Source organism: Zonotrichia leucophrys, chromosome 12 (assembly GCF_028769735.1).
Source record: "Zonotrichia leucophrys gambelii isolate GWCS_2022_RI chromosome 12, RI_Zleu_2.0, whole genome shotgun sequence".
Classification (NCBI taxonomy): Eukaryota; Metazoa; Chordata; class Aves; order Passeriformes; family Passerellidae; genus Zonotrichia; species Zonotrichia leucophrys.
The window spans coordinates 532,474-548,071 of NC_088182.1; the positions used below are offsets into that span (position 1 = coordinate 532,474).

Sequence of the window (15,598 nt, forward strand, 5' to 3'; positions counted from 1 at the left end):
GGGGTGGAGTGCCGGGGAGCAGGTGGTGCCGTGGCACAGCGCTGACGTGGCTTTGGCGTTGCAGGACATCGAGAAGACCATGAGCACGGCGCTGAACGAGCTGCGGGAGCTGGAGAGGCAGAACACGGCCAAGCAGGCGCCCGACGTGGTGCTGGACACGCTGGAGCCCCTGAAGAACCCGCCGCTGGGCGCCGCCAACTCGGAGCCGGCCAGCCCGCTGCACACCATCCTGATCCGGGACCCCGAGGCGGCCATGCGGCGCAGCAGCAGCTCCACCTCCGAGATGATGACCACCTTCAAGCCGGCGCTGTCGGCCCGGCTGGCCGGGGCGCAGCTGCGGCCGCCGCCCATGCGGCCGGTGCGGCCCGTGGTGCAGCACCGCTCCAGCAGCAGCAGCAGCTCGGGCGTGGGCAGCCCCGCCGTCACCCCCACCGAGAAGCTCTTCCCCAGCAGCTCGGCAGATAAATCGGGCACCATGTAGGGCCGGGGCGCGGGACTGCGGCGCCCGGACGCCGGGAGCGGGGCGAGCGGAGCCTCGCTGGCTGGGCAGGGGTCACAGCCCTGCTGGGGAGCCTCTGTGGAAGGAAACACGTGTGGGGCCTGGGCCTGGTGCTGTACATACGTGTGCGTGTGTGTGTATGTACATAGGTGTGCACACACCCCATCCATGCAGAAACACTTCCCGAGCTTGCAGTCCTACAGCAGGAGGAGACGGCAGGTCTGAGTGTTGGCGCTGGAGAACACACTCGGTGTAGAAGCATATATTAAAAACAAAGTGTACAGAATTCAGTGACTTTTTAAAACAGTAGATTTACCTCAGAAACTGGCTCTGAAATGTCCTCTCTTGAGACAGTGGGTTGGTCTGGGTTTCCAAGGCTGTCTGTGTGCCCCTGGAAGCCCACACTGCAGCAGCTGTGCGTCAAGCAATACAAGGCCATCCTGGAGTTTATTTTCTGTACCTCTTGGCATTGAAGGAAAAAAAAAAAAGGGATGGGAATGCAGTGGGGTCTGTTCACTGCTGGGCTGTGGAGAAGAGCTGGAAATCCATACATGACCATGTGTGACCAGCCAGCTGGAGTCTTTCCAGTCCTGAATCCTGAGATGTCTTCATATGCCCTTGATGCCCTGGCAGCAGGGACAAGCAGGGTGTGTGCCATGGATGGGAATGGAGTGAAGTGAGTGTCATGAGTGAACAGAGTGAGGTGTGTGCCATCACCCTCATGCAGGAGGAGGATGCTGTGCTGCACTGGGACTGTGGATTGCTTCTCTGCAAGTTCTCAGAGTGAGCAAGGACTAGTGACCAAACCTGTGGTAAAGCATGGAGTAACTCACAGAGTTTGGAGATTCTTCATCTCCCTTTCCCCATGTGCTTTTTCCTTTTTTTTTTTAATAACAAAACCCAACTCAGTGGTCTCTTGAGAGTCAGGCCTGAGCAGCGAGGAGGGGTCTCAGGTCAGAGTGGTTGTCCTGCATGAGAAGCATGAGCCGTGTTTCACCACATCAGATACAAAACTGGTCTGATGGGTGATACTTTGCACTTTCTGTACTGTACCATATAATACAACAGTTTGAGTTTATGCAAAAGAATCTACATTTTGTTTTACCCAGAGAAAAAATATGCAGAAGGCTGGGGATTGCATGATCCTGTGTGATAATCCAGACTCCTCTGTAAGCACTGAATCAGAGATGCTCCGTGCTTCTCCTGCAGCTTTTCCTTGTACAGATTTCCATGCAATGCCCCATGGTTTGATTTGGCACTTCCCCATGGTCACGTGCTCATGTCTCCTAACATTCATCCTTCCTCCCTGCTATCTCTAATCCTGCTGCTCTGTGCCTGGGCAAAGAGCCTGCCAGCCCTCCTGACTCACCCAGCAGCCACTTACCCTGCCTGGGGCTTTGCTTTGTCCCCCCTTCATCTTCCTCATCTCTCCAGCACTGCTGCGGACCCCAGCTCTGCAGGAGAAGTAGCCTGGCTTCCAGAAGGCAGTGGAGGCGCTGACCAGGGTGGCAGAACCCGTGGCTCGTGTCTCCTCGGCTGGGGAGCTCCCACAAGGAGACTGCCTGTACATCCACCCCTGTACCTCTGTACCTGTGCTGTCCCAGCTGCAGCCCATCTCTGCCCCTCCACAGCTGCACCCCTGTGCACCGGGCACAGGCCCTGGGACCGGCTGGTGCCCGTCCCCTGCCCCTCGCACGTGTCCCCTCACGCCCCGCTCTGCCAGCCCTGTAAATATTGCTGTACTTGCTTAACTGCTCGAAGGTAACTGTTAACATGTAAACTGTACAAAAATAGGCTAAAGTTAGATAAAGCCGATGCCACTCAACAAATCTTTGCACTTAGTAGGTAGCTCAATGTAAAAATAAACCCAGTAATAATACTAGTAATCCCGAAGGGAAGCGAAGCCGCCGGCACCCCTGGCAGAGCCCGTGGGGAGCAGCTCTGCCCATGTCCCTCCCTGTCACGCTGGCAGGGCAGACGGTGTGTGTGCGTGTCTGTGAACGTCCTTGGCGTTTGGTTCACGTTGGTGTTTATTTTCCATCATGCCCCTTTCCTGCACAGCCCTGGCACTGCCCGGCCTGGCACAGCGGCTGCAGATGTTCAGCCAGGCTGGGCTGGTCAGGAACCTGTGCTGGGGAGGGAGGGACCCATTTGGCACGAGTGCTGTGTATCCATTGCCAGTAATTATTACTTTTGTTTCCATTTAGTTCCTGGAGAACATTCACTTTGCCAGTTTTCTGTTTTTTGTATGCTTTCTGAGATGACTTGAGAGCAAACCCATCTTCATTAGGGGTTTTATTTCCTCCCTTACTTTTGACCATACGGTACAAATTCCAGTGTCTTTCTATTAAATTATTGCCTTTCATTTTCCTTTGTTTTGTTGTGGGTTTTTAATACAATTGTTTTCTTATCTTTAAGTGCCTTTTTGAGCACCAAAACAAACGGTTGGAGTTCAGGCCTGGGGGCTGTGCACACATGGGTTCGTCTGGGCAGTTGTGTTGTGCTGGGGGTGATTGCTTTTAAAGTCCTTCCATTTTTCTGTTTGATGAAAAGGGAACCAAGACTTTTTGTTGGAGAATAAACTCCCCCTTTGTAATATGGTATTCCAAGTGTAGTTTTAACTACTGTAAATTTAAGGGAAGAAATGTATTTTTCTGTAAGCGAACTTGGCACAAAATTGAACCACATACGTTGTAGGAGCATCATAACTGGAACTCGCTCATGGTTTGTGAGTGACTGACTCCGATCCTCGGTACCTCCCTGAGGGCACAGACTGTGTGTGGGCTTCAGAGTTCACAGAGCTTCACTGTGACAGCCCACGGCCGAGCTGCCGCCGGAGCCAGGGTGGCTGAGCTGTGTGAGGGCGGCTGCTCGGGGCAGCTGTGTCTGCTGTGCAGAGCGAGCTCTGGGCCCGGCTCCCGCGGCCCTGCCCCGTCCGGCCCAGCCCTGCTGGCCATGGCCCTGACATGAGGCTGAGGGGAGTGTGGGGGCACTGCGGCCCTGCCATCCATCCCCGTCATGGCCCTGCTGTGAGGGGAGTGTGGGGGCACTGCGGCCCTGCCATCCATCCCCGTCATGGCCCTGCTGTGAGGGGAGTGTGGGGGCACTGCGGCCCTGCCATCCATCCCAGCCATGGCCATGGCCCTGACATGAGGCTGAGGGGAGCGTGGTGTCACTGCGGCCCTGCCATCCATCCCCGTCATGGCCCTGCTGTGGGGCTGAGGGGAGCGTGGTGGCACTGTGGCCCTGCCATCCACCCCAGTCATGGCCATGGCCCTGACGTGAGGCTGAGGGGAGCGTGGTGGCACTGTGGCCCTGCCATCCATCCCAGTCATGGCCCTGACGTGAGGCTGAGGGGAGCGTGGTGGCACTGTGGCCCTGCCCTATCCATCCCAGCCATGTCTCTGCCATGAGGGGAGCACAGTGGCACCATGGCGCTGCCATGAGGGGAGTGCGGCAGCACCCCACCCTGCCCTGGACAGACCCTCATGCCTGAGCGCGGGCCCGGGGCGGGCATGACTGCACTTTGTTCCTTAGGCTGAAGTCCCTGGTAGGTGGTTTTTGTGTCCCAGGTGTGTTATTTAACTAGCAGTGTTGTGGTTCTTGCGGGGCGGCAGTAGATGTCCCGAGTCTGATTTGCTTTGCGTGGCTGGGCTGCGAGGTCTGTGGGGACGGGGCTGGTTGTGCCGGGAGGCCGTGGGAAACGCTGGCTGCTGCCCGCTGTACCGGCCATCCTCCTCCTCCTCTTCCTCCTCTGGTGTTGTCTCTGTAACGTATGGTGAGATGCCGTCAGCTAGAGTGTCTGAGTGGGTCCTCGTGTGTGCTGGTGATGCCATGTAGATGAAGCCACTGGTTGGGTGTGGACTCATCCTGTTGAATAAACTGCTTAACTTTTCTCAAAAACGTTGTCTGTGGTTTCAGAAGATTTGCTGTCTCTTGCCTGTGTCTCCTCCCCACACCCTCCTCTGCCCCACAGCATCCTGCCCTGGGCAGTACAGACACTGTCTCCTGCCCCTGCAGCCGGGCTCTGGGTGCTGTTTATGGGTGCTGAGGGGATAAAAGCCATTCTAAACAAACAGCCCCAGAGCCCTTCGCACTCAGGCTGTGAAGAACTGCGCTGGACTCTTCAGGCTGGGTTATGTCTCTTCCCATTGTTTTTGTTTTTTTTTCTTCGCTGCTGGGTTGTGGCTTCACTTCCCTCCCATCTTGGCGGCAATGGAGAGACAGAGACCGCCCCGATTCCGTCCATCATCCATCCCCGAGGTGGGGCAGCTGCAGACACAGCTGGTGATGCTCGAGCCGGGGTCTGCGTGGGCCACGGGCAGGGGGAGGGCTGGGCAAGCTGCGGGTGGGGCTCGACCTGCATCACCCCGTCCTTAATTACCCCTCCTTAAATACGTTAATGGGCTCAGCCTCAGGGCCGGTGAGTGCAGGGTGGGCTCCGGGCTGCCACGCCCGTCCTGGTCACCACGCTCTCCTCAGCACCGAGAGCAGCTGGCAGCGGTTCTGACCCGGCCCGGTACCCACCGCGAGAGCATCCTGGGCACCGCCCGGGGGTGGCTCCGGCAGGTCTCTGGGCAGCGGGTGCGTGTGGAGGAGCGGGGTTTGGCCAGGCCCTGGAGGGTGCCAGCTGTGCGGGACACTGTGGGGCCTCTGCGGAGTGTGCGCCGGGTGTGTGCCAGGTGTGCGCCGGGTGTGCGCCAGGTGTGCGCCCGGTGTGTGCCAGGTGTGCTCGGTGCCCGCTCGTGCCGCAGTGCCCGCCCGCCGCCAGCAGAGGGCAGCAGCGTCCCGCGCCCGGCCGGGCCGAGCGACCCGCCAGGGAAGGGGGACCGGACCTTTTTCCTTTTTCCTTTTCCTTTTTTCTTTTCCTTTTCCTTTTTTCCTTTTTTCCTTTTTCCTTTTTCCTTTTTTCCTTTTTCCTTTTTCCTTTTTCCTTTTCCTTTTTTCCCTTTTCCTTTTCCTTTTTTCCTTTTTCCTTTTCCTCCGGGCAAAAGTGCTGCAGGGGCTGCCACTGACTGATTGAACTGAAATTAATACCTGATTCTCTCCAGAGAGTCCAGTTACCCAGGTGAGGTGTAAAAATCATTAACTCTGAGCGTGATCAATAAATTGAATGTAATTACTAATTTCTGTGGGCCGATTGCAGCATTTGCATTTGAATTACCTTTGCACGCTCCGCCGCGTGTGCTGGTTTCCTGCTGAAGGCAGGAATTCCTTTTCGCTGGGGAGTGTGAGCACTGGGGGCTCACGGCGTGCCTGGCACGGCGGGATGCTGCTGGCGTGGGGCACAAGGCAGAGCCAGGCTGGGGCACGGACCCCAGACTGAGCAGGGACCGGCTCCTCCCATCCCGCTGCGGGGATCAGGGCAGGGAATTGCCCCAGTGAAAACCTGCCGGAATGCAGACACAGACAGAGAGGGCTGCGTGGCGATGCTGCCCCAGGCAGCCCTGCTCTCTGCAGCTGAGGAGGAACAGCAGAGCCCTTGCTGTCAGCGCTGGCAGTGCTGCCCAGGGGCCGGGGCAGGGCAGGGCTGCAGGGTGACAGTGCCTCGGGTCTGCCTCAGCAGCTCCTCAGTGAACACCGGAACCCTCCGAGGGGATGGAAGGAGCCCTCAGCCTCCTCCAGCCATCTCTGCCGTAGCTGGCTGCCAAGCAATGGCCTGGGGATGACTTGCCTTTGGCTTGGATTGGTGCAGCAGCTCAGTATGGATGGATCCAGGGGCCACTCACTGTGTGTGCCCCGCGGGGCACCTAAGGGCACTCTGGCACCACTCACACTCATAGCTAATGAATGAAAAAATGACATAGAAATGAAATATAAAGGAAATGATGCAGAACTTAGTGATTAGTGCTTTGAACCTGGACTCAAAGTGAAGCAAGTGCTCTCAGTCCTGCTGACTGAATCAAATAATCCAAATTGCTAATACATTTTAGTAATTTTTTTTCATGTGCAAAGACATTAAAGAGCTTTTAGTGAATGAGGGTAAGATTTTCCATTGATTTTTAAAACTAAACCAGAGCTGTGTGCTGTGGGTGCCCAGAGCCTGCTGTGGGCTCGTGGCAGGGGCTGTGCATGGGTATCCTGGCTCTGCCCTGGCAGTGACATCTGTGCACAGCCATGGGAGCCAGCATGGAGCCCAGGGTGCAGAGAGGGGCATTCCTTCCCAGTGGGAGCCAGGGCCATGTGGGATGGTCTGGGCCACCCCAGCATCCCAGCTCAGAGGGATTTTGCAGCCCTGCTGCTGTTTCAGCTCAGATGTGGCTGCAGATCCCTTTGGGCAGCAGCTCTGTCTTGCCTGGAGTTCCCTGCTCTTGTGAAGTTTGAGAGATGCTCTGTTACATTGGCTTTTGGAGGGTGGATATGAGTTGCTAAGGCTGTAGATTTATGGCACCCTCATTGCTTGTGGCTGCACCATGCCCTGCCAGGCCATTTAGGGCCCTTTTTCCTGCCTGATCCGCTCTGTGGCACCCTCGGCTCTGGGGCTGCCCAGCAGCTCAGACCCCAGCACGTGGCAGAGATTTTCCTGTGCTGTGTGCATGGGTTTGGAGGCAATCCCTGCAGCATGTGTCTGATTTCCTGTGCAGAGGGGAAAACACTTGCCAGATGAGACTGATTCTTGAAACCGGCCAAGTGTTTTTCAGCTGTCAGCTCCCCTGGCCCTGCCCAGGGATAGCTCATCAGCCGTGGGAGGGACAGTGCTGGCACCAGCCAGCGCTGCTGTGGTTTGCTGCATTCTGAGCTTGGTTTCAATTTTAGTATTTTCCTTTGAATGTTTGGCTCCCTGCTCCAGCACAAGCCAATGCCCCCATGTCCCTGGAGTGGAGCCCCTGCCCTGGTAATTCAGAGTGCTGGTGTGGTGGGTGTCCGGAGTGTTCCTGGTGCCCCCGGCTGTGCCCAGCCCCTGCCCGCCTCAGGCTCCAGCAGGACCTGCAGCAGGCAGGGCTCAGGGAGCCCTGGGAGGCTGAGCTGTGTCCTGTGCCTGAGCTGGCTGCAGGCACACAATGAAAACAGGAGTATTTACCCAACTTTTGATAACTTTTTTATTTCCCCGTTAATACACACCTACAGGCTCACTATAGGAACACTGGAAACCAGACTTCAGCAGGCCTGAGAGACTGCAGCGTTATCTATCTTCTGTAAATACTGTGGAGCATTTGGAAACCTTTTTATGATCCCAGCTCAGCTGGAAAACAGCACCACATTCCTGCTGCCCTTTGGGATCACTTCCCTTGCTTGGGGTGTGGGAGGCAGCAGCTGTTGAAACATCTTGGTTTAAGTGTTTCAGGAGATAAAAGTGTAATTTGCTGGATTTTAAATATCTCGTGCATCAGATCAGCACAAGCATTGCAGGTAAACCAGCCTTGCTCTGTTCCACAGAGATGCTTCCGTCCTCCCCAGGAATCTTCCAGAGACTTGGGCTTGGGGTCCTTGATGCTGCAAAGTCAGTGGAGGTTTGTGTGTTGGAAATGAAGCTTCAGCTCTGGAACAAGGCGTATTCCAGGCCTTTAAATCTAATAACAGCCTCCTGACAGCATCCAAAGGCCAGGCACCCTCTGGCAGCTCCTAATTCCACCCGAGCCCCATCAGCATGAGGCTCATCTCTGGACATGCACACGGCTCTATCTAACCAAGATAAATTTCTTAATTAGGATTTGCAGCAGCCTGGGGCACTGGGAGGTTGTGATGAGCAAGAGCTTGGCTGGGAGCTGGTGCAGCTCCTTTGGCTGCTGTCGCAGGGAGCTGGTGCAGTGAGGATGGGGCTGGGTGGGTTTCTGAAGCCTGGCCAGAGCCCTGTGCCCCTGGGTGACTCCAGGAAAGGGCTGTGAGCAGGGCTGGTCACAGCCCAAACCCCCCTATCCTGCTCAAAGCTAACGAGCTCATTTCCCTCCTGGATGGGTCATGTCTGACAAGAAATAACTGCCCTTGGCTGCATTACCCCCCACCTGCTGCTGCTGAACACTGATGGAACTTGTGCTGGATTTCTGTCTCTAAACTCTTGCTGCATCCATTTTTTTCACCCCCTTCAAGACAGCTTTTATAAAACTAATATATTTAGCAGTGAGTGGGCCAGTGCTGAAGCTGGCAGAGCTGTGCCATGGAGCAGGGCAGTGCTGAGCTTGTGAGGCCGTGGCAGTGGCTGAGGGTGAGGAGGCTCTCAAGAAGGCTCTAGGGTGAGATGCAACTTTTTTCTTAAAAGAAAGAAAAAAAAAATTTCGCCTTACGTAAGTCCAAACATCTGCTAGTGCATGACTAATGCCTTCCCTCCTCCCTGGTGTGGCAACTGAAGTCCATGGGAATTGTATAAATGATTGTTTCCTGTAAGAAGTTATACATTGTTCCTAGGGCTTTTGGGGACAAGCCTTGTGTGCAGCCACCCCTTCCCTTTTGCTGCTTGCTCATGGCTTTGGATCCAGCTGCTCCTGGCCCTGCTGCCACGAGCTGACAGCAAGGGCCAAGCACATTGTCCCCAGCCCAGCTGGTGCCAGGCTGGATTTATTCCTGCCAAAGTCAGCTTGCCTGGACAATTCCCTGTGTTCCAGTGAGGTTATCGATGCACAGTGCTGACAGCTGAATGAGCTGGGTGCTGGGCTGTGGTGTGCCCTGTGGTGGCACCGCTGTGCCCTCCAGAGCAGGGCTGCTGGCACCGGGCTGCTGGAGCCTTCCCCAGGACAGGGCTGATGGCAGCACGGGACAGAGCCAGGGCTGCGTCCCTTTGGGGTGTGACTGGCTGAGGGGAATGCAAGGAAATTTACAGATCCAACAGCCAAAGTGGCCCCCAAATGTGGCTTTATCCCCACAGAGCTCCCCCATTCCGGCAGTGGTACTCTCCAGCATCTTTATAACTCTGCTCACCTGTTTGCCTCTTGATTCCAGTTCAGACCTTGTGTGGATCTGGTGCCCCTGCCCGTCCCAAGGCTCCCACCTCCCCACATCCCAGTGGGACTCCTGTGGCTGCCAGTCTGCCCAGTACCACCCAGCAGGGAACAGAGCCAATTCACTTCTGTGCTGAGTTTCTATTGATATGTCCTGAATTTTGGTGTAATTTCCCTGCCTGGATCTCAGCTCTGGCCACCCTGGGTGTGTGTCTGGTCAGAGCAGGAGGAGCTGCTGGGTCCAGCAGACAGGAGTGCTCCTGGCAGATGGATGGATGCAGGTGTCAAACTCTGCACCAGCCATGCTCTGGGTTTCTGCTCTCCATGGTCTGGGACATTAACTGCTGCCAGAATTACTAATGGGCTGCTGCTTTTAGCCTGAGTGCTGCAGGCTGCTGCTCCAAGGTGGAGATCATGGAGTCAATTAAGTAATTACCTGGTGTTTCAGCTGCCAACACTCGAGAGGTTTTGTTTTTCACCACTGGCATCAATCCCAACACCCATCTCACCCCAGATCATCTGCAGTGGTTTGTGCACTGCTGGAGCAGGCTGCTGCACCATGGACAGGCTGGATCTGCTTTTTCTGAATGTGTTCTGGTGACAAATGGTTCCTCCTCCTTCTGTTTAGTCTCATTCTGGCACATAAATCCAGGCATAAACAGGCTAAGCTCAGCAGAAGCAGAAATTGCCTCTTCATAGCTCTCTTGTTCTGAGTGTTTTGCCCTTGCTGGTTTGATGAGCAGCAGTTCACCAGGGAAATGCAGAGTGGGCTGAGCTGGAGGTGACACACAGCAGCACGAGGAGCAGCCAGGCTCTGCTGAGGCCCCATGGTCCAGGGAAATGCATCTGCAGGGGCTCCTGGGTCTCCTCAGCCCCTTGGTGGGAGTGCTGGAGTGTGCTAATGCACAGGGACAGGGCTGGAGGGAGGGATCCCTGCCCGCGGGCCCCTCTGGGCGCAAATGCAGAATCCATGGCAAAGCACGGCAGCCTTGTTGGTGAGAGCCGTGCTCTTAATTAAATCAGAGCTGGGAAGGGCTGAGGGGGCCTGTGAGGAGCTCTCGGGCCTCTCTTGCACTTCCCAGTAATTCACAGGGAGGATAAATGAACCTTCACAGCAGCAGGGCATGGCTGGGGAATGTGTTACCCTGGCAGAGAGGTGGAGTGGAGGGAGGTCTGCTACCCTTGCATTGCAAAGGCTGAGAACTGCTTCATGCTTAGGAGCAGGGGAAGGCAGCAATGAAGTGATAAAGACAGTACCCAAACAACCCTTACAGTTTTAGCAAAGGAGTGAAGTCCCAACAATGGGCATTTTGCTGGCAAAGCAGCAGACATATGGCACAAGGGACTGGCAGCAATTTGTATCCAAACTGCTCCCTAGTCATTTTCCTAGTCCCAAGTCCCTTTCCTAGCTGAAAAAGGCTAAATCTGTGCAGGAGAGCTGGAATGTCAACTAAGAGACACTTCTATTAATGTGTTGACTCTCTTGCCTTTGGATTTCACCTGATTTACCCACTTCTGTCTGCATGGGAATGCAAATTGTTGTTTCCTATTTGTCAGCCCCTGCCTGTGGCCTCCATTGCAGGTCTCAGGTGACACAGAGCACTGCAGTTACACACGGATTAACTGCCCAGGGAATCACTGAGAGAAACTAGGCACTGGAAACTAAAGTCATCTCCCACTGAGAACGAAGGGTCTTAGCCTTTCCTGGGGCTGGCATGTTGCTTCTGGGCTCTTGCTGGTACTCGTTCTCAAAATGCTCAGCACCCTCATGTTTCTGCAAGCAGCTGAATTAATTTAATTCAGCTCTTTTTCTTCTTTTATTCTTTTTTCCCCTTTGGTTTATTTATAATGGTTGGAAAAGGAATTGCACCCAAGCTAAGAAACAAACAGCCAAAGAGTGACTCTAAGGCCCAAAGCTGGCAATGGAATATGCTGTTGGGAGACAGTCAAAGAGAATGGAAGGTATTACAGACCTATCACTGTGCTTATTATCAGTGTGGGAGTTTTTATACTGGAGCAGTTTGGAGCTAGTGAGATTACTCATGATTTTTCTAACATTTACTGGATCAGCATCAGTGTCCAAATGGGAGATATCTGCATGTGCAAAACAATGTCTCTGAAATGTCAAGTGTTGCTTGTTGCTGTTGGCAGGAGGCTCAAACCAGCAAAGGCCAACTCACCACTGGCCCATTCCCTGACTCTCTGTCCCAGGTGAGGGCTGTGCTGCTCACCTGCTGCCTCCTCTCCCAGGTGCCTGTCCAGCAGCCACTGGCATTTCATCCTGCCCTCAGGTCAGGCTCAATTCAATTGGCATTGCTTTACTATGAAATGCCCAGAGGGATTTTATTCATCGTGTCCATCGTAAAGCACTCCAGGAGAAAGTTTAAATATTATTTCTGGCTCCTTTGGTTGGTAACTCTCACAGCATTTTCATGGAAGTTTCCACGCTGCTCTGTAAAACACTAAGATGCTTTTGGCTGACTTATGTTGGCCTAAAATCATTGCAGTAGACTGAAAAACAAACAAACAAAAAAAAAAAGAAAAAAAAGGATTTCATTTGTGCTTTCAAGTAATTTCTGTGTGAAATGACCAGATACTTGTGGAGCTGTGGCACAGCCAAAGCAGCAAAGGTTGTTTGAGGGACCTGCCAGCACAACCCCTTCTAGGGTAATAAATTGCTTTAGCACGGAGGCTGGGAACATTTTGGCCAGTGAAAGGTGGTTGGGATTTCCTATGGCCTGGAGGGCTGTGAGGGAGGCCCTCAGCATCTCTGGCTGCACACGAGGCTGCCAAGGGAATGGCAGGGGGCTGGTGGGACCATGGCTAACACAGAGGCTTTGGCCAAAATCTAATGCCAGGAAATGGAAACCAGCACCTCTGGAGCCACCCCTGCAGTCTGCTGTCTTTGAATATGGCAGTGCAAACAGCAGCAGGTCCTGCAGGGCCGGCCCACACCCCTCGAGGTGCTCTGGTACTCCAGGGCATCCTCTGGCTGCTCCAGCCCTGATCTGCCTGGGCTAGAGTTCATTTTCTTCCCAGGGGCTGGAATGGGGCTGAGTCTGGGATTTGTGCTGAACACAGTGATTATAAACAGAGATGTTTTTGCCCTGCCTGAGCAGGGCTCACACAGAACCGAGGCCTTTTCTGCTCCTCGTACTGCCACACTGGCACGAAAGCTGGGAGTGCCTGGGAGGGCAAACAGCCAGGAAAGGTGATCCCAGCTGCCCCAAGGGATGTTGCAGACCACAGGACATCATGCTCAGCCCGAAGGGGGGGTCATTGGAGTTTGTCTTCCCAAGTTACTGCAGCTTGAGATGGAGCCCTGCTGTCCTGGAGATGGCTGAACCCCTGACTGCCCACAGAAGGTAGCAAATGAATTCCTTTACTTTGCTTGTGTGTGTGGCTGTCGCTTCACCTATTAAACTGTTTTTATCTCAACCCACAAGTTTTCTCACTTTTGCTCTTCTGATTCTATCACCAGTCCCAGTGGTGGGGGAGTGAGGGAGTGGCTGTGTGAGGCTTGGGCGCTGACTGGGGTTAAACCACAATGATGTGGGACCTTTTGTTCCAAAAGTCTCAACATCAGGCTAAATTTAGCCCCGGAGAAATCAATAAATGGTTGCCAACTTTAACACAAGAGTACAGCAAGGTCAGTGTTAAATATTTCTGAACAATTTTACCCACGGTTTCAGGTTCTTCTCCTTTCCAGTTGGGAATGACATGATGAGAAACTTTCCACTGCTTTAAATATTAAGGAATTTCCGAGAATACTTAGAAACAATTAACTCAAAATGTTCTCTGTTTGGGGGTTTGATATTTTCTTTTTAAGTACAGTATGTTCTTCTGCTGATTTTTCAGCCAATCTGCATGCTGGTGTCCGGAGGCTTGTTTCTGTGGTGCATTTGTACATCTGTAATGAAGAATGTCCAGTGACACACAGACACACGAGGCAGACCTTGGTGGAGTGTTAGGTTTTAGTTTCAAGATCCATGAACTAAAGGCAGCTGAGGATGAGCTGATTGTTTGTTGGGGCATGGAGGAAAAAACATTTTTGCACGAGGCCCTGAGCACCACGGGGAACAAATGCTCTTTAGATTATTAACTTGTGCACAACCAGATGGGAATTATATAAAACCCCTCTTAAATATTTTATCTCAACAACACAAGTGAAAATCGGTAGCTTTTGGAGATTTGCTTTGTGTCAGGCTGCTCCACTTCCTGCTAAGCTTGTCCATACATTTCTCTGCTAACAGAACAGGGCAACAAGTGTATGAAAATGCAATTGGGACCTCCTGGTATTTTAATTTAAACGAGTAATTCAGGGGCTCAGAAGGAGGAGGTGTTCTGCGTATAATAACAAGTTGTAGCTTGGTCGTTCAGCAAGATAAAGGAGTTTATTCCTGCTCCAGGGAGCCCCGAGTGCCAGCGAAACAGCGGGAAGTGTTCTCCAGAGGAGGAGGGCTGACCCAGCCGGCAGGGCTCCCGGGGCTCGGCCCAGCACGGAGGGTTTGCTGCTGCCCCCCAGGCAGGGCTGAAGGAGCCTGCGGTGGCTCTGCCCTGGGGCAGCCCCCAGCACTGCATCCCAACGGGAAATGCTCACACAATGCTCACACACATGCACCTGAGCAGGTGGATGCTCTCCAGCTTCTGCAGCGTGCAGGATCCAGCTGAGAGCAGTGATTTTCCTGGGCTCTTTTATATGGTGCTATTACCGTGGAAATAGTTTAAACTGTGTTTTATTCAGCAGCGGTCTGTATGGATGGTGCTTGGCTGTAAATTCACTGCCCTTTGCTCTTCATCAGTCCACTTAAACAAAAAATAAACGTGTTGCTGCAGAAATGAACCCATGAACTCTCTGTGCCCATTCCTGGGTGAGTTCATTCCCATCCAATAAACTCCTGTCAGAATGTGTGAACCAAGATCTGCCCTGTGCATGAGGGAACAAAGAGAACAGAAAATTGTAGGAATTTAATTAATTAGGTCACAGCTCACAGAGAAAGCAGAAATGGATTCTTTAAGGTGAAAAGAACAGGCACTTAAGTGGCAATGACACTATTCTGTAAAATCTAGCTCTTTTGGCAAGGGGCAGGCAGTAATCAGATCCATTCAAATATATAAATTCAGAGACTCACAGTGCCCAAGGCCAGCAGAGAGCATTGTGATGGTTTACTCTGACCTCCTTCATGATGGGGGTCATGGAGTACCCTTTGTACAGATATATATCAGTGTTACTGAGTGAGTGCCAGTTGAAGGAGTGGGGCTTGATTCAAAAATCAGACTAGCTCAGATAGGAGGAGGAACATAGAAATTGCACTGCTACAAAAAACCTCATAGGAAAAATCAGGCACAGGTGCACAGAGTTTTCAGGTAAGAGCACGTTTGAGTCAGCAGCAGCTGCAAAAGGTGAAGGGCTTAAAACACACCTGTGACATGAAGTAAGCAGAGGGAGGTAGTGCTGTCTTGTAGAGTATTATAGGAAACGGTTAAATATGCTTCACGTGTGTGTGTAAAAGCCTCTACTGCAGCAACTTTAACCAACAGGAATATCGTTAACAGAGCGAAGCGTGCCGGGAACGGGGTCAGCGAGCGGCGGGGCAGCGCCTGCAGCCGGGCTGGCTCCGGCCGGGTGTGCGGGCACAGCTGCACCGAGCCTGCCCCTGCGGGTGGATCCCACCCCCGGGCCTTCATTTCCCCGAGCTCGGCAATACCGAACCGGCCCAGGGCCCACGGGAGCGCTCAGCTCTCACCACTCACTGCCCGCCGCTTTGGCGGCTTTCAGCCGTTCCGCTTCGCTGCCGTTCCCGGTGGCTCCATCCCCGCACCCATCCCCGTTCCCGGTGGTTCCATCCTCGCAGTTCCCGTTCCTGTTGGTTCCCATCCCCGTTCCCCGTAGTTCCCGTTGGTTCCCCGGCGGTTTCCCGCTCCCATCCCCGTTCCCGGCAGTTCCCGTTGCTTCCCGCTCCCATCCTCGTTCCCGTTCCCCGTAGTTCCCATCCCCGTTCCCGGCAGTTCCCGTTGGTTCCCGCTCCCATCCCCGTTCCCGGCGGTTCCTGTTTCCGTTGGTTCCCGCTCCCATCCCCGTTCCCGGCGGTTCCCGTTGGTTCCCGCTCCCATCCCCGTTCCCGGCGGCTCCCGCTGGTTCCCGCTCCCATCCCCGTTCCCCATCCCCGCAGTTCCCGTCGGTTTCCGTTGGTTCCCGCTCCCATCCCCGTTCCCGGCAGTTCCT

General features: G+C 53.9%; 1 protein-coding gene across 2 annotated transcripts in view; it reads left to right on the forward strand.

The window, feature by feature from the left end:
• Positions 1-4,402, forward strand: part of SRGAP3 (SLIT-ROBO Rho GTPase activating protein 3) — a 70,364-nt gene extending 65,962 nt beyond the window's left edge. For both annotated transcript variants that reach the window (XM_064724507.1, XM_064724506.1), the window contains exon 22: positions 65-4,402. In XM_064724507.1, the coding sequence (XP_064580577.1) occupies positions 65-481 (417 nt within the window). In that variant the 3' untranslated portion in view covers positions 482-4,402. The remainder of the gene's footprint in view (positions 1-64) is intronic.
• Positions 4,403-15,598: the final 11,196 nt, after the last annotated feature.